Source organism: Triturus cristatus, chromosome 12 (assembly GCF_964204655.1).
Source record: "Triturus cristatus chromosome 12, aTriCri1.1, whole genome shotgun sequence".
NCBI classification, from domain to species: domain Eukaryota; kingdom Metazoa; phylum Chordata; class Amphibia; order Caudata; family Salamandridae; genus Triturus; species Triturus cristatus.
Window position 1 is genome coordinate 83877124 of NC_140595.1, and position 26711 is coordinate 83903834.

Sequence of the window (26711 nt, forward strand, 5' to 3'; positions counted from 1 at the left end):
GTGACATTTGAAAGTGGCAAGCGTAAAATGATTTTCATACTGCACCGTAGCGAGCCCGAACAATCTAATGGGGGTTCAGGAGGGGGGTGTTTTATATCCCCCGAGAAAATTTTGAAAAAAAGAAATGGTGCGTTTTCAACCAAATTCGAGAAAGCAGGAAGGTTAATAAAGCAATTGTGAAAGTGCAGTTATTACATTAATGAAGAGATGTCATAACATAGGTGGCTGCTTATTCAGTATAACCACAGAGCTTCATAACAGACTTGGAGATACAATGCATTTCTGATTACCACAGATGTTTTTTTATTTAACAAACCAAAAAACAAGTCGCAAACTTGCAGCATTCAACATTGTTCACTTTTTGTAGTTAAAATCAGCACGCCTGTCTTCAAGAGCAGCAAACTTTTCAATAACTTGAACGTTAAAGTCTGGGATTCTTTTAACTAGGTTGCTCTCTATAGAGAGCATTGCTAAAGCATTCAGTCTTTCTGGAATCACGGTGTTCCTCAGGAATGTCTTAATTCTGTTTAAGGTGGAAAAACATCGTTCCGACTCTGCAGTTGTCATAGGAGTGGTAATGACAATTTTTAGCAAAGCCACTGTCTCTGTAAAGGACTTTTCCATATTAAGTTTCTGTATTAAAGCCAGCAAAGAAATGGCACCAGTGGCCTTCCGGTATACACTCATTCCGTACAGTGCAGTCAACTCAGTTTTCAGGTCCTCTTTGTTGAGCATAGGATAAGCTTCCACAGCCTCATTCAGAGCTTGTTCGGGGAAGGATTGATCATATTTTGCAAACTGATCACTTTGCAGTAATGCAGCACTCACCAAATGTTTAGTGAAAGAAAAACGTTCTTGTGCATGCACAGTTATAAGGTCACATATCTCCTTTGCAATTCGGACCAGACTGCTGATGTTTTTCCAGCGGTTTGCAAAAGTAGAACGCTCTGGCAGTTTGCTGTCTAAATTGTCAACCCCATCTCTCACTTTGCTCATGTTGGTGACAAACATACTGATATCTCTTTGCACAGACACACTATCTATGCCTCGTGCTTGTAACTGGTTGTATAACATGTCGACAAAATACATTATTTCTTGAAATAAAAACAGAAAGAACTGAAACTCGCGGTCTTGTAGTGCTCTACCAAAGCCACGGGCTTCAATCTGACTTTGGTAATCAAAGGAATCATTGGCTTCTATGTCCTCAAAACATTCCCGAAGGTCCTCCCTATGTTCATATATTAGGTTGACTGTACGGATGTTAAAGTTCCAACGAGTTGAGGATCCCCTTGGAAGCCTTTTGTCCACAATCTCTTGAAGTGCTTCCGTTCTTCTGGGGGAATGTGAGAAGAATGCTGCGATGCCTCCTACATCCTGAAAGAAAATTTGTGCAGCGGAGATCCTGGATACTGCCTGTTGCATTATAAGATTAAGTTGGTGGGCGTAACAGTGCACATAATGAGCATTAGGGTACACATCTCTAATTCTTTTCTGTACTCCACCAAGGCTTCCACTCATTACGGACGCACCATCATAACTTTGTGCGATAAGTTTTTTTTTCTGAGGCAGCTCTGGAAAAATGAAGTTCAGTTCACGCAGTATAGCTGAAGTAATGGCTTCTGCACTAGAATCTCCTAAATGTATGAAACCATAGAACCTCTCCACAACTGTACTGTCATTGTCAAGGTACCGAAAGACTAATACGGACTGTGATTTTGTGGCCACATCAGTGGTGTAATCAGCCTGAATAGCCACAAAGTCTGCGTTTTGCACCTCTTGGACAATATGGCTTCTCAATATTTGCAGCATACACTCAAGGAGTTCATTTTGTATTGTTTCAGGGGTGCCCTTAAAGACTGTAGCACTTGCTAAATGTGCTTTCATGTCATGGTCAATGCTTGCTATTAAATTCACAAGGTCTCCGAACATTCCAGGATTTGAGGAACTTTCTGATTCATCATGGCCTTGCAATGCCAGTTCGAAAGCACCACAGAAACGAATACAATCAATTATTTTTGAAAGTATGTGTCTATTCCCATCAACTGCTTCATTGCGTTTCTGTATTGTTTTCTGGCATGTGTCGTTTATGTGGTGTTCAATTGGCGGGTCTCCCAACATTCCCAGTCTCGTCATGTTTTCCATATGGATTATTGTGTGTGCATGCTTCTCGATTTTGTCAGACAAATCCTTTAAGTCTATTACTCCTTGTTTTGTCCAAGGCAATTCACCACCAAACAGCATGCAGGGGAAGCAGAACAGAGAATTTGTTGACGCGCACCCTGTAAGCCAGTCAACTTTTGTGTACCAGGTATTTGAGAATGTATGTTTATAAGTCTTTCCTCTGTCCTGGGTAGTTTGTTGTAGTTTCAGGTCAGGCCGATCAGGTCCCAATTGCTTTATATGTAGTTTCTCTTCATGTGTCCGCTGAAAGAATGATCTTGCAAGTAGCTCTTCTACTGTATTCATGCTGATGCTGGCCTTACCAATATCAAAGAAACCTGTCAATAATCAAAGTGCAACGTATAAGGTTTGGTGCAATTATATCAAATTCCAGTATAAATACATACATCTTGTGCATTATCGCAATGGATCTCCAACAGCTCCCCTTTGCACAACAGGACTGCTAAAAATACAGCCTTGTTGCCTCTGTGTGCCATACTCGTTGCTGAAGGCACTGAAACGGACACTGCTTGAGGGCCTTTAACAGATGGTGCCTTCGACAAGTTCCATTATAGCCCAAAGCACAGGTTTAACGCCATTAGTAAATTCCATCCACTGAGGGTACAATGTTCCAAATGTGGACCCACCCACCATGTAGAGTGCCACCTACATAGCCCTAACTCCAATGTAAAGAATATAGCATCAGTTTCCTTACCTTTAACACTGGTGTTTACTGGGTTGTAGGGGTGAAAGAGCAGCAAAGGAGGTTGGGGCCTCTTGTTCCTCGCCCAAAAATTAGGTAATGCTTGTTGTCAGGCTTTACCAGGTGCTGAAAGTAAATATATAACCATTTAGTCAACCAAACACAGACGGTCCTCTCACAGATAAGACAGCGCCCCTCAGCCTTCACATGCAGGAATCAATCCGTCCTTTTCAGGGCTACTCATGTGGGTGGCACAGTCCTGCAGTCCCACTAGTAGCATCTGATTTACAGGCCCTGACACTCAGTGCACTTTACTAGGGACTTGCCAGTTAATCATATGCCAATCAGGGATTATAAATTAGAATATCAATTTACACAGAGACCAGTTGCACTTTAGCACTTATTAGCAGTGGTTAAGTGCCCGGAGCCCTAAAGCCAACAAAAACAGGTCAGGAAAATTAGGAGGAAGAAGCAAAAAGTTTGGGCATAACCCTTCAAAAAGGGACATTTCTAAGAGGTACCCATGTATCTGCTGCCTTCATTACTTATCAGCTATAATGTACTGTGTGCGCTGTTTTTCTACTGCACACATTTCAAATGGAATGCTAATTTAGACAGAGAAAATAAGAGAATCATGCTAGCACACTTCAGGCATTGCATGTTAGAAAAAGTTGTTTAATATGCATACGTTTGCCAGTTTATGTTTCCGGTTTCCACAATAAAAATAAAATGCTGTACACTCACAACGGGAATTAGACTCTTGAGTAGAAAACAAGCCAACAGGGATGTGCGTTGCTGTTATTTAGCCGCAGTGTCTGTGAGGCATGCAGAACACATTTGAGTTGTCATTCCTATATTTACATTTAACACACCACCACTGAGTTCATTAATCTTGCCCAAGTGCCCTCAGCCTCCAAACAACCACTTACTCCCTACACCCTCTAAAAAGATGCCATGTTTGGTTGAGGCTAAAAAATGCATTGACAACGAACGCTAGGTTTCTCTGTCACAAGGAAGATGGTGACTCGTCACGCCAGAGAACCATGCATGGATGGAGTGCCTACATCCGGCCTTGACTAAGGCACCGCCTGGTATGCTGTTCTTCACACATAGCAGCTCAAGAGACTAGTATATGCCCAAAATGTGTCTGTATCCCACCTTAGTGCTTTAAAAACACACCAAACTGGGTCGGTCCAACTAGGGGACCTTCCCTGACTCCCCATGCAGCTGTAAGGGTTGAGTACAAGGCCCTCTGACTTACAAATTCCTGTAATTATTGGTTTCCAAATACCTTCAGGATACAAAAAAACAAAAAAAAAAATCGGCAAAGCCAAGAGGCGTGGCCTTGATAAAATGGTACAAAAGAAAAAACGATACCGAGGCTCAACATGGCTCCCAAATGCTGGCACAAACAAATCAAAATGTAAAAAACATTCACTGATACGGCAGGTTTCCATGGGATTTTTTTTCTATACATGATAGCCTTTCAGTTGTGCCATGCATTCTGTTATCATCAACTCTGAAGGAGGCAAAAATAACTCACCGCCTAACCTAGCACTCTAGTTACAATGTATGTAACTTAAGCACTGTATAACTTTAAAATGGAAACAGAAATTAAATCACCATCTAACTTGGCACTCGAAAACCTATCAAAATAACCCAATTGGCCCCAGCGTCACCAGTCGTCATAGCTAAGGCTACAATGCACTTTATAAGCGTTTTCATTGCGGGCTTGAGGTTCAACAAGACCGCCGGAGCTAGGCTTCGGGCTCGAGCTTTCAGTAGCTCTCCCACATCTACTCCGCTAGAGTACACGTTTATTTATGGTAAAAGAAAAGCATTTTCAGAGTAACGTTACCGTTGCTGAAGATTGCAGAGATAAAACCTAGTCTGCAATGAAATGCATGGATATGTACATCAACACTCCCTTCCTTTGTGGTTTTCTTTTGGCTTGTCTCCTGTATCCCCATGTCTCATCCCCGCCACTTACTGGAGTTTGCCCAAGTCAAACATGCAGCAGTGCCCTATGGTGGGCACTGGTGCACCGTGCAAGCAAGGAAGGAAAATGCAAAATGGCCCCTTGACTCCAGTTCAGTAGACCTCAGACCGATCAGTAAAGCGTGGGGAGGGGCAACGAGTCAAACCCCCACCCCCCGTGGCAGTAAGTGGAATATTATACTCTTCATACCTGGGTATTTTTACAAACCCGTCAGCGATGCTGGGCGGCACCAGCACGTGAAGCTGCCCCTAAGCTGCTTTCATTTTACATCGCCACGCCATGATATCTGCATTTATTTTATGGCTCTTTGTACGGCCCCTGGGCTGCGACAAACCGTGGCTTTTTGTACACTTGCAGCCAGCACACTATCAGATTAATACATTTGCAAAGGAAAGAAACAGGCAACAGACCTTCTCAGACGGACCATTCAATTGCCACAGCATTTATTCCTGTACATATCGCTGTTGAGACTTCTGGGCCACATAAATCATTACAAACCGTGGCTTTTTGTACACTTGCAGCCAGCACACTATCAGATTAATACATTTGCAAAGGAAAGAAACAGGCAACAGACCTTCTCAGACGGACCATTCAATTGCCACAGCATTTATTCCTGTACATATCGCTGTTGAGACTTCTGGGCCACATAAATCATTATGGCTTTCCTTGAGCACTTCTTAATGTAACAGAATATATAGTCAATGTCTGTTGAACTATAAGGTACGTCAGTATACACACTCAATGTTCGTAAATAGTGGTCCCGGTAAGTGGTTACTCGCAAAATGCCCGACAAGTATAACAAGGAAAGGATCGGCAATTTAAGAAACACAGTTGGTTCCAAAGAAGCAACTATATTAAAGGATACACCAGCAAGTGTGTTTTGTTCAGGGGCATGGACTGGTCACCGATGGAGTTGGGAGCAGCACCGATGAGCTCCCCCAGCCTCGCCACCATTAGGCTTGGTCCGACAAGACATCTGAATCACTGGGGCCTGATGGTCCAGGGGCACCCGGAGTACACAACCCGGGCATTTTTAGCGCCCCCAAATGTGAGTGGCTGGACACCGAGGGCTCTCGGAGCAGTTACGTGGTGCCCTCCTGACCCCTACACCCAAGTTACCCAGGGGTGGGTGCTTGGCTGAGAGCTGAACAATCTGGATGGGACTAGAAGTAAGGCCTAAAGGGAAGCACGGCAAGTTGACTGCGTCGCAGCCGGAGTGCCACTTGGTGGAGACCTCGAGGGGCTACGCACTCAATTGGTTGAGCAACAGCAAACTTTCTCCATACTCCCAAGAGGGTGCTATGGCATGTGTGGTCCCGGATGCGGCAGTGAGTGGGGGCTTGGAGGCCGGCCTTTAGTCAGTGTGTGAAGTAGGTGCCCCCCCCCCCCTCCCGCGTAATGCACAAACTGTCTATGGCTCCAGATTGTGGTGCTGGGATGAGATGAATGTGCTCCACTGGGCTCCCCCAACCCTCTCGTTTCCTAGACTGTGGCTCGGGATGTAAAAGAGCACCCCCCCCCCCCCCCCCCATCTCTCCCTGCACACCCGACCACGGCTCTTCGGGTCTGCCTGTGTAACAGAAGGGGTTGAACCCCAGCCGGGGTCCGAGGGGTTAAGAGGCCTCTCACCTGGGAGCGGGGACTTTATTTCGCACCTAGTTAAAGTACCCGAACACCCATTGTGGATACAGTAATGAGTAATTTTATACCGAAACCTGCTTGTCTAAAAATACTCACTTCTGTGTTTCTTGATGAGATGTGCAGAAACACGAGTTTTTTCCCCTCTGCCGCAAGACTCGAAACTCTTAACATCTTATTTATTTATGGGTTTGTATCGCGCTGGACTCGACTCCCGAAGGAGTATCTCCGCGCCATAAGACGACTGAGCTTGAGAGGACCTACGACACAACTACACACCACTGAGCACGAGGTGTCTCAGTCTGCTGCGACATCACGTCACGGTCCTTCGTCATCATAAAATCTTCGGGCCAATCACTGTGTGCATAAAGCCACAGTGATTGGACAACTTACACGCACCAGTCGGTGCCACCAATACGCGCCGCGTGCGTGCCTCTCAGCCAATCCAGACGTTGCTCCAGCAGCGCCAGAATTGTCTGGAGCAGAGGAATATTCGATACTGGGAAGCGGCGTTTCTTCGCATGCCGTTACTACGCGGTCGTTAGCATACCTTTAGTACGCAATTCGGAACTACGAATTGCACTAAGGGGTGTTGGATTTAAAATCCAACACCTTCCCTAGTGTCCGCATAGACTGGAGTTGGAAAAGTAACTTGTACTATTCCAACATCCAGCACCCCCTTACTGCAATTCGTAGTTCCGAATTGCGATGTAAAGGTATGCTAACTAACAACGCGGTCGTACTAACGACCGCGTAGTAACGGCATGCGAAGAAAAGTTATATATTCCATAAAACAATCTTCTAAACCCCTTTTACTTCGAATGTACACCCGTCATGACCGTCAAATAGCATTAACTAAAAAAATATTTACTAGCCCACTGCCGTGTGTGGATCATTTACTTTTCCCAGAACTACTCCCCTCTTGTTGCAACTCATCAACTTATGGTGGAGAGATATCCTTTTCCCCGATTCTGAAATTACCTATTCGCTGAAAAGAACAAATTCAGGATACGTCGATGCCTCGTCGTGGGTAGAAAACACTATATAAATGCAATTACAATACCCTTAAACTACTAAGATAGTAGCCTTTACCTGCCCTCTCTCACAAGTCCTGCTCAAAACCTGCCTTCCCTCAAGCATCTCCTGCTGCCGCCACACTCTCGGGCCCGCCTCCTCAAACTCCCCGTGTTGCCTCCTCAAGCGTCGCCTCCTCCGGCTCGGTCTCTCCACCTCCGCGTCTCTCCTCCTCAGGGACGCCTCCTGCCCCCGGTGTTCTCTCAGTGGCCCTCCCCGCCTTGGCGCGTTACCTCTCTCAAGCCTTACTCACCCCTCAGTCTCCTCCCTCGGCCCGTTATCAAATCCAATTCAAATTCGAAAGAACTTTATTGGCAAAACACGTCATAACACTCGCGCCAAGTTAAATACGAGTACGACACAGAAAGACAGGACAGCGACTTGCTCCCGCCGGGCCCGCCTCTCCGACGCACCAGGCCCGCCTCCCCGCGGCGGTAGGCCCGCCTCTCTGCCGGGCTAGGCCCGCCTCTCCGCCGCGCTAGGCCCGCCTCCCAGCCGCGCTAGGCCCACTCCCCGCAGCGCCAGGCCCGCCTCTTCCCTAGGCCGCTCCCCACCTGCCCCGTCCTGAGGCTTTCCCCGCTCGGGGTTCCCACCTCCGCCCCTGTTTATTTCCCCAGACGAGAACCGTCCTGAGCCTTACTCTGTGTCCGGCCCACGAAACTGCCGCTGCCGCTCTGCGTGGGATTCGAAGACTCTCTGCGAGGGGCAGGTACCTGGGCACGGAGCTGGCTGCGGGGCACGGGCGGGTCTGTACAAACCGGGCACTGACAGGGCTGTGCCGCTGGGGACTGACAAGGCTGGATACCTGGGCACCGACAGGGCTGGATCCCCGGATATAGAAGGGTCTGTGCCCCAGGGTAGCACCGACAGGCCTGGGCAGCTCGGCACTGACTGGTCTAGACACTTGCCAGCTGCACTGGACACCCGACCGGACCCTCCTGACAGACTGCACAGCATCACTGCTAGAGGCTCGGGCTCTCACACCTTGGACTGTTCAGAGGACATCTTCACCTTGTAATGAGGACACTTGCGGGCATCCCTTCCTTAGGGACTTCAGCACCCGTGAACTCAGGACATCGCCCCAAGCCCGTGGCGAAGCAAGGATGCTAAACTTAGAATATTCGCATCTTTGACCTTAAGACATCCGCACCACGAGCTGTGCTGGGGAGCGACCGCACCACTCTTCCACAGAAAACCTTTTCCTATGACATCTGCAGCAACTAACACTCTAGCTTGTAATTATTCCCCTTCACGAGCAGCTTCCCATGCGCCCCTGCACTTTCTCCTTACGCTCCTCTCAGAGAGGGGCTGCACTTCAAACTAAAGGAACCTCCTCCAGGTGCACGTGCACATCCACACAAGGGAAATGAGCTGACATTCTCAGCCTCCCCACCGCTTCTTAAGACATTCTCCTGTGACACTTGCACTTTTTGCCCCGGGCGTTAGCACTTTGTAAGAGCCACTTGCACTCTATCATTGTACTTGTTTCTGGAATACTTGTGCTTTCTTTTGAAAACTCCCGGCACTTTCATCATGCCTCTCCTGGACGTCTATGCCGAGGTTCTGTCCTCAGCATAGGTGTGCCACGAGTCACAGGAACTGCAGCATTTTGTGCGCAGGGCATTACACAATTGTAATTATATGATAGGAATATAATTCCCTCCTGACAGCTACTCACAATTCATTCTTATTTGTTACAAGTGTCTCAATCACACAACAGCCACTAAGAGGTTATATAAATGCCATACGCCACTCTGAAAACTGTGTGACACAGTATATAACTCCTTCCTAGAAGAACAACTCATAGTGTCGGAAACTGAAACCCAGAAACTACTGCGACAAAGTACAAGGAACTGCAGCTTTAGTAATCGCAGAAAACACAGCGGCATGGTTCTGGAACTTTTAACTTTAAATTTGCGGGCACAGCAATAACTCCATCTGTGGAGCTAGAACTCCAGTAATCAATGTCTTAGTGTGGGAGCAATGTCCAAGGTACTGTAGCCCATGGAATCTTTGTAACTGTTACCCCAGACACCATCAAACTAGATGTGCACCCAGGAAATGCAGACTCTCTCTCCCAGAAGAGGACTGCGGGTCTCGCTGTCCTACAATTGGTACCTCAAAGAGCTAGTTGTCATCACACGGGGAGGAGACTGCTAACCCAGTGCCACCCAACAAGTGTTTCTAAAGTCACATATTTATGCTTTACAGAGAGATTTGGGAAAGTAGAGGTCTATTGGTTTGTAAAATCAGGGTGAGCTAGTTGATGTTTGTCCTGTCTAATCTGGGCCATACAGAAGATCACAGTTGCCTCCCACATTCTACGACTGGATTGTAGGTCTATTGGACCAGTGATGGAGCTGGCCTTTGGACTGTTTATCTTCTTCTGTCTGTGTTGTTGGACATCAATAGGGCACCTTGAGACTGGAATGCACCCACCTGTGAACAATGTCTCTAAGCAGAAGCAAAGCCCAATGCCTGGAGTGGAACAAGGTCACCACTGGCCAGGTAAGAACTTTCACTGTTGTTGCCCCAAGTGATGGGGCTGTGGCTGTGTATGAATGAATGCACATAGACATTCATCCAGTTCTTAAAATGGAATAGCATTAAAAGATATTGTTCTACCACACAGACAAGGCAGCACATAGCTTATAGCAGCTGTGTAACTCCAATAAGGCTACATATCAGTATGGTAGATGATCTACTGAATAACATGTTGTCACTTCCCAGGTATAAAAATGGGCTTGAATAAGGAACCAAGTTGAATATGAAGCAGCATGGCAGCACGCCATAAAAAAACGTAAATTTCAGCTGCTCTGATGACCAGCAAGGACTATCACACATCTTTCGGTATGTGATTAATTTATAATGTCCACCATAGGTATAGGTCATAAAAATGCAGATTTGAAGGTAACGTGTACAAGAATGCACAGGCCATATTACTGTCCGGTATATCCAAACATAGGTTCAGTGCGTACGGTACCCTAGAATACAAGCTGCATCTTCCAGATAAGCCAGTGTAGGCTGAAACTGGTTAAAGGTTACTTGTGCCCCTGTTTAGAAGAGATGTGACCTGGCACTTTGGCCTGGACTGTTCTACTAGAGCACCACCAAGATTGATTTGCATATGGTTTTTCACCATCTGTAGTGGTGCAATGGGAACAAAAATGTACCGGAATGTGGCCTGAGGGATTGGTATTGGCTGAGACTTATGCACGCATTTCACCATGGCCTGGGTGTTAAATTCCGCTCCCGGAGTTTTCCCCACTCCGCGTAGTCCCGAAAAAACTCAGCTCCATATAGCAGAGTTTTTTCCTTGCTCGCCCTCTCCAACGTTAAGTTGGCGAGCGCAAGTGAGGAAAATCTTACTCCAGACCACCTCTGGGTGAGATTTTTCAACACGGGCGGTCGCGGATGACCCCTACTGCTGTAGTTGAGAAATCTTCTGTTTACGCTGAGGACGCTGCTGCTCTAGAAGAACATCTACTCGAGCTGCAGAAAGAAGGAGCGTCCTTTTGTGCTGTGCATGATAACGTTTGCGCCGATTTTTCCAGCACGGGACAAACACCCGGCGCAAAAAATCAGGGCGAACGGTATGACCTAACGCACTCTGCTGCTTACGGAACTCCAAGTAGCGTGGAGGAGTTTTTTGGTCACTTCGTGGAGTTCTGCTCCACGGAACCTCGCCCAGGCCTAATTTCACCTATTATCTTTTGTAGTCATGATGTAATGCCCTAGGGGCGATGGGTATGCCCAGATATGGGTTATGAGCATCATGTGCCACGGGATACAAGCTGCTCCTCACTGATGTGGATCGACATGTTGAAAGCAGCTTGTGTTCCAATTCAGAAGGAATGTGGCCTGGTAGTTCTGCAGGACTGGTTCTACTGGTGCAGGCAGGGTCAAGTTGGATTTGCATATGTTTGCTCCATGTCTGAAGTGGTACAAACGGTGATGGTCTGGAATGATCCCACACGATTGCCAGTGCCTGAGATCTTTGCAGGCATCCCACTCATCACCTGTTGTTTTAATGTGATGTCACATAGAGCCAACTGTAATTGTATGAGGCGACTCCTTTGAGTTCAACTGATCATGTCAAAAAAATATAGTGGTATGAAGGTTTCAACACGTTTATGTCTGAAAACCCACTTTATAGTTTCAGACACCTGGTCTTTTTCTCTTTCAGGGAAATAGACGCAGTGTCGCAACTCAAGGCCCGTAAAAACAAGGTGGACCTTATTTACATGCCCCTTTCACTGACGGTGGGTCACTTAATATGGGGAAAAGTGACGCGGCGCAAGGAGCTTGTAAATAAGCCCCAAAGTGTTTCTCCTACTGCCCCCCCCCACCTCTGTATTCCAAACACACCACCACTTAGAGTGGAGTTTTCTATGCTGCAGTATGGACAACTGAACAGGTCTGTCGTTGGGTTTGTTGTGATGTTCTTGTCTTTTGCAAAAATCTAGTCCCTGGCTCCTGTAATATACTTTTATAAAGCCAATTGAAATCAACATCTGACTTTTATGAACGCATAATATAATTCCAAGGAGTAGGCAAGTGCTGTTTCATAATTTGTGTCTTAAAGAAACCTTCGCTGCCCTTTCTTGCGATTTGGTGCAGCCTTAGATTGAATAAAGCACTATGCAAACAACCCATAACAGCAGATTATAGCAGAGGTCTTGAAACTGTGGGGGGGTGTCAGATTTGATCTCAGATTAGGGCTCAAGACTCTGGCCAGTAGGGACACTTAATATGACATCTACACCATGCTGAAAACAGTGCTGAGTTTTAATGAAAGAAACGGCGTGGGAGTGTGCCAGTAGGAATATCTTTTGTCATGCATTTCCTGGCTGGTGGTAGTTGGAGCATAGGAGGCCCAAGTAGCCCTCAATGTCCCGCCCCAAGTTTTGATAAAGGATCATCACACTGTTGATACTTTTACATCTTCCTGGAGACCTGGTTGCCAATAGCAAGTAGGCAATAATACACTTGATTGGAATCTAAAAAGATTTAACATAACATTGCTGCGAAGATTGACATGTTAAATATGTTCAGAGCTGGAAATTTAATAGAACAACTGTAAGAAAGTATGCTTGTCATTTTGTGGGGGTCAGATTTTTTTTCTTTTAAATTTTACATGGGGTAGAGGAAGCAGCTTTAAAATGTTTGAAGACTGTTGGTTATAACCTACCCCTTTTCAATGGAGAAATTGGAGGGAAAAAAAGTGCCTGGCTTCCCCTCTGCAGTTACAGAAAGTATTAAATTTTGGGTGCCCTGAGAAATTCATGCCACTTAATGAACTTAACTCGTAGTAAGCAGTGTGCTTTTTGTTTAATATTCCCGTACAGCTTTAAAGTACTATTAAAGAGGTATAACGCTAATGGCTAAATCTACAAAAGAAGAAAAATACACCTATTCCACAGTTCATCTCCCTAATCCTCGACTAGACTACCGCTGTAGTCCTAGCAATGGATCGGATCACTGACAGAATATCAGAAACAGAAATATTGTGTTGACAGAATATTATGTTAAATATATGGTGGACCAATATATCTAGAAGGTAAGTGCAAATAGGTTAGTTAATATTTACTATTCTTAACTCCACATCTACATACCTTGAAGATGTATATATCATCAAAGTACAAATATATGTGGAGTTATATATAGTAAAACTTTGCTCACCTATAGAAACTTATCTTCACAATATTTTTGTCCTTGATATTTCTGTTTACAATATTCTGTCTAAACACTGATGGATCAACTAACTGACAGTGCAGTACTTTACAAAAAATCCCATCCATTAGGAATCCAGTTACGTGTAAAAGCAATGCTCTCTAGCAGGCCTACCAGTGAAATTACCAGAGGTCGGTTTGACTTGGGTCTCAGATTTAGACACCATGTAATTGTTTTGGGCATTTGACAAAGCTTGGATTGGTAGTGGATACCACTGCTCTAAGTGGGGTTGGTCATTCTAGACCTACAAGACCGCTTAATTGTATTATCTCTTCACATGCAGTGACCTGGTAATGCTTTCACTGATGAGCAATCTTTTAGGATGTAACAGATTTGCGCTACTTTTGTCTACAATTTTAAAGGCCTTTGGGGTGATCTCCATGCCAGATTTTTGAAATTTTGAAACCGGAATGTCCATCTTCGGACTTGAGGCCTAAATCCGTGCCACAATTTCAGGTGCACTTTTGGCTATGTGAACCATTATTATTCATTGTATGTAGATTTATCTAGTGGGTGCATGGACCTATGTTGGCTCTTATGGACCAACTTAAGAAAATAGATGAATACAACTGGGTGAACGTTATTATTTTGTTTTCAAAAGCGAGATAAACGGAATCATTGTCTGACATATGTATATTCCATGGGGAAGAGAGGACCATAGATTGCTGGTGAATTTCTGTGCATTTGACACTGGCTCCCCTCAAGCTGGCTCAGAAGGATTGACATAGCAAACCCTCTTGGTTGGGTATCTGCTTAAAATAACTCCATAGATATTCCCGACGGTTTAAGTTTTGACCCCTGTGCATTTGTCTAACTCTACTGTCAACAGATTGACTTCTTAGCAATATTAAGTCATGGGGTGGAAAAAACCTAGTTTCAACATTTTTCATCCTTCTGATGGAGATACATTGAGAATAAATTGTCTGATTCTCCTATTTTGGAGAACTGTAACATGAGAACAGCTTATTGTGGCTTTCATGGTTAACAGGCGGCGGGCGAGTAAACTATTCTCTCTTGCCTTTTTTAGAGGTAAGTAAATTGGGATGTGTTGTGCTCTTCTACTCTTGTATTTATTTAGATGATTTATATAGTGCTACATGTGTGCTTAACGTTATTTTAGACTAGAGTGCTGAAGGTTTCAGCTTTTGGATAAACTGAGAGCCACAGTTTCCACTTTCTCATTCAAATTCTTTACAGATTACAGATCTAAGGCTGAGAACGTTAATTTCAAGTCCTGATTCAGACTTTAGCATACAATGTGCTTGGATAACTCCAGATATCCCCTTCTCCCCTCACGACAGACAGTCTCTCTCTCTCTCTCTCTCTCTCTCTCTCTCTCTCTCTCTCTGGAAGTCGCTCATGGAGCCGCCCCAACCACAGCGCCACACCCCAGGCCCCTACCTCTGATTCGTTCCTCCCACAGCTTACAAAATGCAAGCAACTATGCCCCGGGCTAGAGTCCGGCTGGCACAAATCCAAGACAGACTTTCAACATCCGAAGGCAGGTGTGTGGCCGCACTCAAACAAGCCGGCTTTCTTTCCATTTGTCAGCGTGCACCATCGGTGGATCTAGTGGGCAGAGAGGCCTACTTTCTGGTTTTATCAGGTTAAAACGATGGTGCGTCTGATTTCGCAATATTCACTTATTCATTTTACTTTCTGGAGTTCTTGACATGTTTCCCTCTTCTCTAAGCTCAGCTGAGGATTGTAGCACATTTGCATTCACCAGCAAATCTGTAGGCCAATGGGTTTAAATGGCAAGTGCCAGGGCACCTCTACAAGCTAGTGTCACCCACTCCTTCTCCCCTACTCACCCACCCCGCGGCGATCATTTACATTTGCACAAACAGCTGTGGGACCTAACACTGTCCTTTTCCTTCTTTCTCATTTGTGTGCCTCATGTCTGTTAAAGAACAAGCATTTGCAATGCAATAGGTCTCGCATTTGTGAGAGTTAGAGCTATTGGTGTTGTAAATGATAATGTCTTTTACCCATGTGCTTTTGCTTGGAATGTTGTTGAAGTATGTGGTGTGGAGTGGAATTATGTGGGTTGGATTGAAATTGTTAGTTGTGGAATTGCATGGGGTGGTTTTGTGTGGTGTGTAGTGTATTTGTGTTGTGGAATTATGTGGCATGATGAATAGTTAGGGGTGAGAGGTGCAGAGAATTTACAGACAAGAAGACAGAAAGAGATAGGTAATTTGTACACAGTGGTGAATGAACGCCAGATAAAGGAGCGGAAAGAGTGTGTGTAAAAGAGAGGAAGAGGAGGGAGTGGAACCATAAGAGAGAGGCAGGAAGAGTGCGTGCGAGAGAGTGGTGAGAGATGGCATGAAAGAGAGCGAGAGATAGACGATTGGGAGGGGCACCGAAGGGGGGGGGCGAAAGGTGGACTAGTGCACAGCCTGAGGAGGTACAGGAAGGCAGCATGTGTGAACAGGCAGTATAGAAAGGAGATAGGCAGTAAGGGAGGGATGAGAGGGGGCACTGGGATTGCTTGATAAGAGGCAGTAGAGGCATTGAGAGGGAGTGATGAGAAAGGCAGTGGTTGTGTTGTAGAGAGATGATAGGGTTAGTGGAAGTGCAAGGGAGAGATGGGTTGTATTGGAATTGGTTGTAGTGGAATTGTGTGTTATTGAATTGTGTGATGTGGAGTTCTGTAGTGGAAATATATTGCATGGTGTGCTGTAGAATTGTGTGGATCGTAATTAAATAGTATTAAGTTAATTGAACGATGTATAGTTAGATTGTGAGTCATTAAGTTAATTATATAGGATTTATTGTGTGTTGTGTATTGGGAAGTTGTGGAGTTGAATTATGTGATGTGCTGTGAAATTTTATAGTATGATGTGGGAATCTGTGGTGTGTATTGGAGGTATGTGGTGTGTATATTGGCTGAAATACTTTTTGTAATGTAGGCTTTACCCTACATTATGTATTTTACATGTCTGAAGTTTTGTTGTGTTGTCTACACATAGGAATTTGTGCTGGAGGATGTACATCGAGTACAAATCCTACGCTAGGTACTACTGGCTCTCTTTTGTGCCATCGTGCAAAGCTGAACACTATGCAGAACATAAATAATTATTGAGAGGATAAAGAAGACTTCAAGTGGGATTCTTCCACTTCCATAAATGTATACTAGAATGATGAAATGTGTTTCCAAAGACTGGCATAGATGTTCACCTGATGAGCGTTACAAATGTAGGTGTGTGCAGTGCTCACCCCGTCCTATTGCCCTAAATATGTCATACTCCCAATTAAAATTAAGTTCCTGACTTTTTGTCTTTTTTTCTTCTAGGCAGTCATTTAAAGGTTAAACAGCCCAGTGGGTGACGAAAAGATGTAGTGTGATAGCTTTTCAAATAAGAATGCCAGCATCTCACTACTAATGAGCTAGCATTAAAACTCCTTAAAGGTAGGAGCACACTAAAGAGATATTTACCAGAACAATGCGGGCAGTGAAATGCGAAGTGTCTGAAGAGACACTGAGAAAAAAAAACAATGTGCTGCCACCCCTCTTTCTGAGCTAAACCTTGGCCTAAAGGTTGGGGTGAATTAGGTGGAGAGCCTGAAATGAGTCCTGCGTTGAATAAGTGCAGCACATGCTGTGGGTGCTGTCCCATGAGGGCCGCCAGTGACACACAGCCACATATAATACTGCACACATGGATTGAAAACGAATAGTGCAGGGATAGAAGAGGGAACCACAGAAACACATTCTAGTGACCCCAATTATGTCACATTGCCAATTTGCAAAATTGTGAAATGCAAAAATCAAATTAAGTTCCTGTCTCTTTTTTTGTAGGCAGTTAGGCAAAGGTTAAACAGCCCAGTAGGTGACAGGAAAATATATAGCCTGATATCTTTTTTTTCCATCTGAGTTTTAAATAGAGCGAACTAGACCTGAAGGTATCAGTGCACTTTCCATAAGCACCACTTGCGTTACAGAACGACACATTTATTAGGTCTCGCCTGCGAACGCAGCGCGGAGCGCTGCTTTCGGCGAGATCTATTGTTGCTGACTTGCCTCGGAAGGGGGACAGGAGATGTGCACGCGCAGGCTCTTAGCGGATTTGAATTGGTGTACGCGCTTACAGCCACGCGGCGTGCACATCTCCTGTCCCCCTTCCGACCACATGTCAGCCCACGCAGCGCGAAGCGCTGCTGTCGCCAAGGACGCTGTGCCTCGATCAGGCACCAACAATAGCCCACACGGAACCCCCCAGCCCTTCTTCACTCACCGGGCTGCTCTTCTGGGGGGGGGGCTCCTCCTCGCGGCTGCAGCACTTCTCTTGCGGGGCTTCCCTGCACTCCCGGGAGCCCCATGCTGCCATGGGCAGCCTCGTCCGCCGCAGTCTTCACCCGGGCCCCCTCCTGGGACCCGGGGCTTCGCTCCACTCCGGTCGCCACCGCGGGGCTCTCCCTTCAGCATGGGAGCCCCGCGTTAGCATGGTACGCCGTCTCTCTTCCTGCCGGAGCAGGCCCCGCCCACGTCCCGGGCAAGGGCGCCTGACTTCCGGCTTGTTTGTTATTATTGTTGTGGTTAATCCGCTTCGGGAGCAGCTGTCAGGAGGAGGAAGAGGGCTCGGTCTCCCACTCTGAGGTGCTTTATTTAATCTTTTCCAGTCAGGCTCCTTTATTGCTTCTCACGTTGTAGTTTTGCTGCCTGGCTCAGAACTCTGACGGTGTGGCCACTGTTTGGATGCATGCTTGTACTTTACATACAGTTTGCCTTCTGCAGTCGCCTTATCCGAAGATGCTTTGTTTTCATGTAGGTCACGCCTCATTTTTATTCACTATTTAGGCCAATACATACGCACTTGGTGTATCAGATCTCTCTGATCAAAATGTAGGTGATTGCGGCATTAGGAAAGCTCCTTTAAATGTCCATGCCCTGTCACTTGGTTAAACTTGGATTAATGCATTTGATGACTGTCTCCATGAATCTAGAACCATATCTTTTTCATTTATACCGATTTTGCTTTTAGTCGTTATGTAGCAGTGTGCTGTAAACAATACACGTTGGTGTTATCTAAATTAAATGTTTGATTAATTTAACGTACACTACACCGTTTATCGACCGCCGCATTGAAGACTCGATTTTGCCTTGCTGTGTTTGACTGCTGCACGCAATGCAATAGGTCTCGCATTTACGCGAGTTTAAGCTATTGCCGTCATAAATAACAATGTCTTGTATTTATGTTTTCAAAACCAATACCAAAATAAAAGGCATAGCCATTTACAATGCCAATAGCTCAAACTTGCGTAACTGCGAGACCTATTGCATTGCAAATGCTTGTTTTTGTTAGACTTTGGGAGATTAAATGATTTGCCCAGAATTACAGGATGTTGAGCATCATTGCCGAGACTTGAACCCGGTTCCTCATCTTAGAGGTCAACCATTCTAGCCATTCGGCCACATGTGCTCCTCTCTCTTGAGATCACCAGGGTGATCTCAACAATCAACTATAAACTGTAAAACGTGACAAACAACTATGTTCAGGTGTAGCGAACAACCAACTGTAAAGCACTTCAACGTCTCGTAAGTAGTAAGCGCTATAGAAATCCAATAATGATGCACATCTTGATTATACATGGGACGCAATTAGTTAACTAAAATAGGCAGGGGCAGCTCTTCTCGAAAATGTAATTGGCTTTGACGGCCAGATGCACAATTCTGCAGCCTATTTTAATACTATAGTATGTGCTTAGATTTGAGTGGCAGGACACACAGCACAACTGAGAAGTAGAGAAGGGAACTTAATAACGCAATGAAACATGAATTATGCGATGTGGACATTTTGCCACAGACTTTGAAGTTATTGTGTATGGACTCCTAAACTTAAAGAAGCATACATAGTCGGGCTTGGCAAGCGAATTGCATCTAGAGCACGAGGGGGGCAGCCACAAGGAAACTTGATCCGGGAACTGGCACTAACGTCAGGTTATAAGGATGGGTGGTGGATCATTTAGGCCAAAGAATATTTTGGATGTGAAACGCCTGGGACAGAAGATTAAGATGAGAGGATGCTCTTCGGATCAGTAACAGAACTTAAAACCCCATTCCCGATGGGTAAATAAAAAGACCTTCAAACCTAGAAAATGAAAGCTTGGAATTGTTGGGTAATGTGCTACAATACAACCTATGCTAAAAATGCAATTGGTCATAAACACTGATCCGAATTCTAAAGGCGCATGCACCATTACGTGGCGATGAGAAACAACAAAACACCTCTCAGACCTGCCACGAACAAAAAAAATGCTGTAACGTGCTGCAAAATGCCAGACTGTACCTAATAGCAGGAACGTTAAGACCCACTGGAAGACGGCGGCGGTCTGGAGCCTGCTGGACAGGGGGATGTTCAAGGGGGCAAACTCGATCTTCATACTGTCGGGCTCCTTTGAGGGGAGATTCCGACCGGGGTGCACAGCTCGTGGTGCCCTTTCTTCTTGCGCGGCCAGCACCCTTTGCTGCTCTTTCGAGGAAGCACTTCCACGCAGGAGACGTACCGAAGCAGTCACACTTTCCACCCACTGCCCTTGCCATTCCGTGCGTGCCCCCGACTTTTACAATTCATGCGCTGTCCCGGCTGCACTTTGAAAGCGAAAGCGGGCATGCGCCCTCAATGTAAGCGAAGCGTGTGCTTAGAAGCTCAATAAAGGAACAAGAAAAGAAAGGACTGTAATTACGTAAACTAAAAACGTGGCTTCCTTTCTGAGACCGAGTGCAGGAGAAGCCCGTAACTGCCGGAGAAGTTTGTGTGTGTGTGTCTCCTGTCCAAGCAGGCACGGCGCTTCAGGCTCTGAGCAGCACTGGCACACAATTGAAAAAGGAGGGGCCCGACGGGGGGGATGGAGAGAAAGTGAAAGTGCGCCATGCGCGCGATGTGCTGAAACACTGGGACCCATAGCGTGCACATCGCCTGTCCGGGCGCGTGCACATCCCCTGTATCCCTTCGGAAGCAAACCCCACAACAATAGATCTCGCCAAGGCGAGCAGCGCATGCGCTGCATCGCTAGGCGAGACCTAAAAAGCACAACGTGTCAAGAACTGAATGAGTGGAAAGTTTTAAACTGCGGGTATCGTAATGCAAAGTGTAAAATCAATAGGAAAGAGAGCAAAACTTCTTTCGGTCCATTCTTTGAGCAGAAAACTTTAGTAAAGCAGCCCTCAAACAAGCCCAGGTCACATACTTCTTCAAGAATTTTTTTTGAAGCACAAAAATACATTCTAGGTGCAAACATCAGCACCTAAATAAACGTCAAAAAGTATTTCAACCTCGACGAAGCTTTCTACAGGCACCGAATCCCCAATTTCCAGTTTACCATATTGTAATGCAAGTGTGTTCCCTGTTTTCACTATGCATCGGGAATCGCAAATTGCCATGAGACAGTGAGGTTAACGGTATAATACATGTGCATTAAACTGTGTGTATCCTTGTACCTAGCTCTAAACATTGTTAGATTTCTGCTGCTGCCTTCTGGCCTCCCCTCACCACATACCTTGCATCTGGATCTACATAAGATCCTTAAGGGAGAACTATGTGCGTATCACAGATACTTGGATGGGAAACAAGGCCTCAGCCATGCCACTCAAATCAAAGGGTCTGTATGCATAGACACTCAACGAAATGACGACTACAACGTAAAACAGAAATGCATGAACATATTCAGTAACAACAGCACCTTAACAAGTGGTTTGGAAGTGACATCTGCCAACCAACAGCACACTGATGAAATGCAATTTGAAAACAAGACTATTGTTGTGCATGCAGTTTATGCACATCTTCAACGGTTTTTGTCGGGATGGGTATGACCGCTTCAGGGTGACCATATGTGTGCCCCTGCCTTGAGTGCCCGTCTACATATGAAACTGGCATCCTGACCTTTTGTTTGGTCTTCGTATCACGCTAAAGTAGCTTGTGTGCGGAAGCTTAGGTTTATCCCCTGTAAAGCGAGGTCCAGAACCTGGATGAATCACATTTTCTCTGTGTCACAAAAATTACAGTCTCTTGTCTCCCCTTCATGTGAAGTTCCACTGTTATGTAATTCCACAACCTTACACAAACATTCCATATGCATTGTAAGTGCCTTTATGTGCACTGTGGTTGTAGGACTCTGTGTGTCGCGACAGTCTGAGTACTGAGAACAATGGGATCCATTTTGGATGCCCCAGGTTTAGCATGTCACAAGATGGAGGTTGGATACAGCTTCTGCCGCCAATATGTATATTGATTGCATTCCTGTTACTGGAGGTTGGGAATCTGACACTTAAATGTAGGGGAATGGAGAAATGACTCCCTTTAGAAATTCATTGAGGGCCTTTTCTAAGCAGAAGGTTGCTGATTAGTTCCTCTTGCGCACTGTGATTTAATAGATGGTACATCTGAGGGAGAACACAGTTACTGTTGTGTGAGGGGGGGAAGTTTCTAGGGAGAGCCTGCCCTTTTGTAAGTCCCTGGTCACAGCTTCAGGAAGGCTAATGACTGCTAGGTGCAGAGATCTCACAATTGATCATGTCCTTGCTCTAGACATGCCTGCTTGGAACCAGCATGAATGCTACCTGTTATGGGAGCAATCTCCTTGCACAAAGGCTGTGTCTCAGCATCAACCAAAAAATTATCTTTGAAAGTGAGTCAACCCATACCAATTTTGAAAGCTTAAAAAGTGGATCCACAACTCCTGGCTGGAAAATGCGTATACAAGTGTGATCCACACCACTTTGTTCTAGTTCAGAGTTCTTCATGACAGAAAGTAATGCTCCGCAAAGTATTCCAAGGGCTGCTCCGTGACCAGACCTAGTGTCTGCATCACAGCCATTCTCCCAATGGTGAGCGGACATCACCTGAAGTCTGCACTTTCTGCTGGAAAAGCTTAAGGTCTGCTTAAAACCTGCCAGTCTGCCGAGATAGCCAGGGCTGGGAGAGCAATACTTTACTTTGAAATACTTTTTCTATTCATCCTTTTTTTGTATTTCAGTCACCCTTATGTGTTTGAAATATGTCTTCAGGTTAGTTATTCAAAGCCAATAGTACTTTTTCTATGCAGGAAGGGTTCCACAGCGGTATGTGCACAGCGCCTGAGAGACCCTTTCGGGGGTGTGCGGAGCGCTATATAAATGCACTACATTTACATTTGCACCAATAAGAACCATATTTCTCTGTGGTGTGCAGTAAAACTAAAAAGGTTTTCTGTAACTGTTCGAAGTAAACCTCACTGTTAGCAATCACCTTACTTTTATATTAAAATTATATGGAATGATTAATTAATACTTAAATATTTACAATAAGCGTTAAGCCTGGGCAGAGTTCGCGGAGTTCTGTGTGACACAAAACTCTCCACCAAGCTACTTGGAGTTCAGTGAGCGGCGGAGTGGGTTACCTTGTGCCGTTTACACTGATTTTTAATGATGGGTGTTTGTCTCGAGCTGTAAAATCAGCACGAACGGCATCTCGCACAGTGCAAGAGGGTGCTGCTTCTTTCTGCCCCTCGAGTAGAAGTTCTACTCGAGCGGCAGCTTCCTCAACGCGAACGGAAGGTTTTTCAGTGTGAGCGGTAGCAACCATCCTTGACCGCCTGCGTTGAGAAATCTCGCTGGGAAGTGGTCAAGCGTTTTATTTTTCTCGTTTGCGCTCAGCAGCTTACCGTTGGCGAGCGAGGGAAAAAACTGTGCTGGGCGGAGCAGAGTTTTTCGGAACTCCGCAGAGTGCGAAAAACTCTGCAAACTCAGTGAACGGAGTTCACCCCCAGGCTTAGTCGGCATATGGCTGCTATGTTTATGAGGCAGCAGATTTTGCTTTCTCTTTTTTCCTTCTCCTTTTTTGGCCTAGGCTGCAACAAAGATTAAAGCAATAACAATTTCTAGGACTTGCTAAAGCCAGATCTATCGGTTTTGCCAATGCTTGCTCTTAATTCTAAAAGGAAGATTGTTCCAAAGTCTAGTGGCCAGCTGCTGATATGAATGACCTGCGTCACTCGCCCTTTTTATGGCTGGTATGCACCACAAGTGCATGGTTTCTGAAAGGAGGGCAGGAGTTGGAGTACATCGCCAAAGAAGATCTTTTGCATCCATAGAAAACTCCACTTGGTTTAAAGAGGCATTTGCAGTGAACCCCTTGATCTACAGAAATTCAACGTGTTTCGTTCTTAATATCAAACGTGGTCAAATTATTGGCATGTTCAGTACCTTCTTCAGTGCGAAGTAATCAACTACTTCCTAGTGACTAGTAGATAAGCAGGCATATCCAATCACAGGCTATTAGAATAGTCAAATGTAGACAGAATTTGTGCAGAGACTAGAGGTAGGATTGCTCCTTAGAAGATGGAGCACATGCAAACAGCATCTAACCACAGAAGCAGGCTGGGGTGGGAGCTTCTTGTGCAGTCTGATGATAACCCGAGTATTGTCAGCATATGAGAGGGCCCAGCAGGCAACGGCCCTAATCAGACCTGATGGATGTCAGACTTGGATACTGAATAATATGGGTGCACAGATGGAACTCTGCGGCACACCATGCAAAGCAACTTGTGTGTCTGCCCTGAAAGCGAGAAGTGATCATCTTTTGAACTATCCACTCAAAAATGATTCAAACTTTTCAGTATGTTCCCAGCTTTGATAAATTGCTGCATCAATACCCCACGGTCCGATATTTTAAATACAATTAAATGATCCATTATGGATCACTCCTGCTGTGTCACCATCTTCCGGTATATAAGACAAATGAGCTCAAGTGGGACGAATCTAAACGGTTAATCAACCAGTGCACGTTCTTCTTTGTGGCTGGTGGTGGAATAAACCTACTACTTCGTTTTAAATGACTTGGTTTTAGGGAAGGAGGAATAGGGTATTTTTTTAGTTGTTCACTATGCAAAAGAAACTGCCGAGCCGAGCCTAACCAGGGAATGTACAAAGTTCCAGCAAGTTCGCTTCTTCAGAGTTTATTATTACACACACAAAAGGTCATGGAAAACATAAAACATTGTGACTCACAATTAATTACAAAAGGTTCTGAACATGAAACTGTGAACAAAACATATAATATACAACGTGAAACAGGTGTCCGCTCTAAGACGGATAACATGCCCTTATTTAAGGACCTAAATAGAAGGAACCATCTATAGGTACCAGCATCTGATTCTTATGAGACCATCCTAATGCATTCAAACATTATATCAGCTGCAGTTTTTTGATACTGTGGTCTCCACCCCATAAAGGTAAATTTCTTTCCTCATTGAATCCTGTTAATCAAAGGTTGACGCGTTTCCGCCTGTAAATTATGGCCTCATCAGGACTAAGCAGTACCGGAAACACCCAAAACTTAAAAAAGGCACAATACAAAGACGAACGTCAGTGTCTCAAAAAGCCAAAGGCTTAATCAAAATAAACACATAAGAAAAAGTGGGAAGAAGTGAAAAGGTAGATCTGCGTTTGTGCATTCTAAATCTCCTTCCAGGTGTTGCCATGCCAAATGCCCAACACTGGTGCCAAATAGGAGAGAGACATCCTGCTTGAAAATAAGAGCCAGATTCCCCAAAAAGGATGGTCCAGTAATAGGAGTGGGGAAAACTAAAGATCCATGGCTGGTGTAACTTGTCGAATAAGGAGATGTGTGGCCATCTAGTGTCTAGGCCTACTTGGAAATGATGAGGCCAAAAGAATTAAGTGTCACCATCTTCCAGCATAGTCCTGATCTCATCTTCTAGGATGCCACAATCCAGTTACATGAACTGCACATTAGAACGTGGTGACCTTGTGGCAGCCGTGAAAGATTGGCTTATATGGCTTGGCAATATTAGGAGCAGGGATATGACATGAGAATCCCACAGTCCTGTAATTTGTGTGCGATGTGAGAAAGCAGTTACCCAGCAGCCGCCGGTATCATATGCCTGTTAGAGAAAGTGGAGCGCCTAGGGAGAATGAAGTAGCTGGGCAGCAAAGGTGGGCAGAAGAACCCACCATGGCTCAGCAGTGATAGAACAGAGTGGTGAGTCAAAGTTGAAGTGGATATCTTGGGTCATCCCAACCAAGCTGTAGCACACCCTACCCTTGCGATACCAGGTCCCACCTGATGCTTCGGAGATGAGTATATTTGCTAATTAAAAATAGAGTTGCCCCGGTTGAAGAGTTCAGTTTGTCATTCCAAACATAGCAAGGTATTAATCACAGTGCTAATGCCGCAAGCTAGCGCTAAGCTCGCAGTACATGCTATAGGCAATCCCCTACAGACTCATGCTTCGAACCAGTATGCATTCCCATGCCGACAGACACAATCAGGTAAACGAAGTATATGTCAAACATTGATGTAATGCTTTACAAAATGACATGGTGTAAAATCTGTATGATGCTTATCCCCGAAGCAAATACAATGTATGTACTGTGTGGAAATAAGAAATGCCAATAAAAATGATTTTACAAAAAAATTAAAAATAGAGTTGCATCACAGTTTGCCTCTCATGATAAGCTCTCCTTCTTCAGGCCTTCATTTGTCCATGGATCCAACAGGCTTTTCACAAAATATACGTACAATATACAACACTTGTTGCATCATTTCTCTAACAGCTCCCCTTCTGTTTTTTCTGTTAACTGTCTGTATCAGGTTATCATGCCTCCTATTTTACATTATTACTGTGAATCCTTGTGCCTGTAGGTCAGGTAAGTACCAGCAATTGACTTTTTAGAGGAATTTTAGCAGTAAGAAAGAACAGAATATTGTGTGTAGTAGATCTAGTATAATGCTATGCTTCTATTTTATCAGGATCTCATCACCTGTCCGAAGGCTCTTTCCAAACAAGTACAGGCACCTTTTTGCAGTGTATAAATAAATGCTGCAGCAGTTCTCAGCCATGTTGGAAGCCTTCTCCTAGCTGCGGCATGCTATGTTGTGGACCGGCAAGCTAGAGCTTTGATCGCCAGGCTTAAAGTGTCTTCCTGGGTAGTAAATCCAAGGTCTTCATCCATTAGGGCAGTTGTTTCGTAGCTAGAGTTCGTATCTCTTGGTCCAGATGTCAGAAAAAGGGAAAAATAATATCTGACCGAAACTTGTCTACAACAGACCGGGCTGTGTCAAACAAGATGACGCTCCCAGACAATTTCCCGTTGGGCTAGTGCCCGCTTTTAGTAAGACAGGTTAGCATAGCCTTTGAGTGTTCACCCGGGGATGTGACTTGTCCATAAGGTAATGTAGCTTTTATTGTAAGGGATATGACTTTTCTAAAAGATGACACAGCTTTTCTATGAAATGCTGAAACATTTTCTATATTTTCAGCCAAAGAGTGCCACAAAGAAATAATAATTTTGTCAGGAGATTTAGCCTTGCTGCAACGGTATGAAAAATTCAATGTCAGAATAACGGAGGGAAAGTTTACTTGTTTTAGTGGTGTCCCACAACAGCCTAACCCAGC

The 26711-nt window shown here is 45.0% G+C and overlaps 2 protein-coding genes across 11 annotated transcripts in view; one reads left to right on the forward strand and one right to left on the reverse strand.

Moving 5' to 3' along the window:
* Positions 1 to 279: 279 nt before the first annotated feature.
* LOC146772651 (zinc finger MYM-type protein 1-like) lies at positions 280 to 7964 on the reverse strand. Of its 3 annotated transcripts, none has more exons than XM_085637589.1 (3): positions 7828 to 7964; positions 2876 to 2989; positions 280 to 2498 (listed from the first exon to the last, which is right to left on the reverse strand). In XM_085637589.1, exon 3 carries the CDS (start codon positions 2464 to 2466, stop codon positions 355 to 357), a length of 2112 nt encoding a protein of 703 aa, XP_085493715.1. In that variant the 5' UTR covers positions 2467 to 2498; positions 2876 to 2989; positions 7828 to 7964; the 3' UTR covers positions 280 to 354. The 3 variants fall into 3 exon arrangements, with proteins under 3 accessions (XP_085493715.1, XP_085493713.1, XP_085493714.1); XM_085637587.1 differs by having other exon boundaries at positions 7593 to 7845; XM_085637588.1 differs by lacking the exon at positions 7828 to 7964 and adding an exon at positions 6600 to 6804.
* A 144-nt stretch (positions 7965 to 8108) lies between these two features.
* ADAM15 (ADAM metallopeptidase domain 15) overlaps positions 8109 to 26711 on the forward strand; it is a 192829-nt gene continuing 174226 nt past the window's right edge. For 4 of the 8 annotated variants that reach the window (XM_085638482.1, XM_085638485.1, XM_085638484.1 and 1 more), the window contains exon 1: positions 9208 to 10082. In XM_085638482.1, the coding sequence (XP_085494608.1) occupies positions 9929 to 10082 (154 nt within the window). In that variant the 5' untranslated portion in view covers positions 9208 to 9928. Of the gene's footprint in view, positions 10083 to 26711 lie in introns of all 8 variants that reach the window. The other 4 variants (XM_085638483.1, XM_085638486.1, XM_085638489.1 and 1 more) reach the window with 3 other exon arrangements.

Excerpts from the sequence above, each read along its gene's own strand:
- LOC146772651 (XM_085637589.1), bottom strand. The coding sequence starts at position 2,466 with ATGAATACAGTAGAAGAGCTACTTGCAAGATCATTCTTTCAGCGGACA.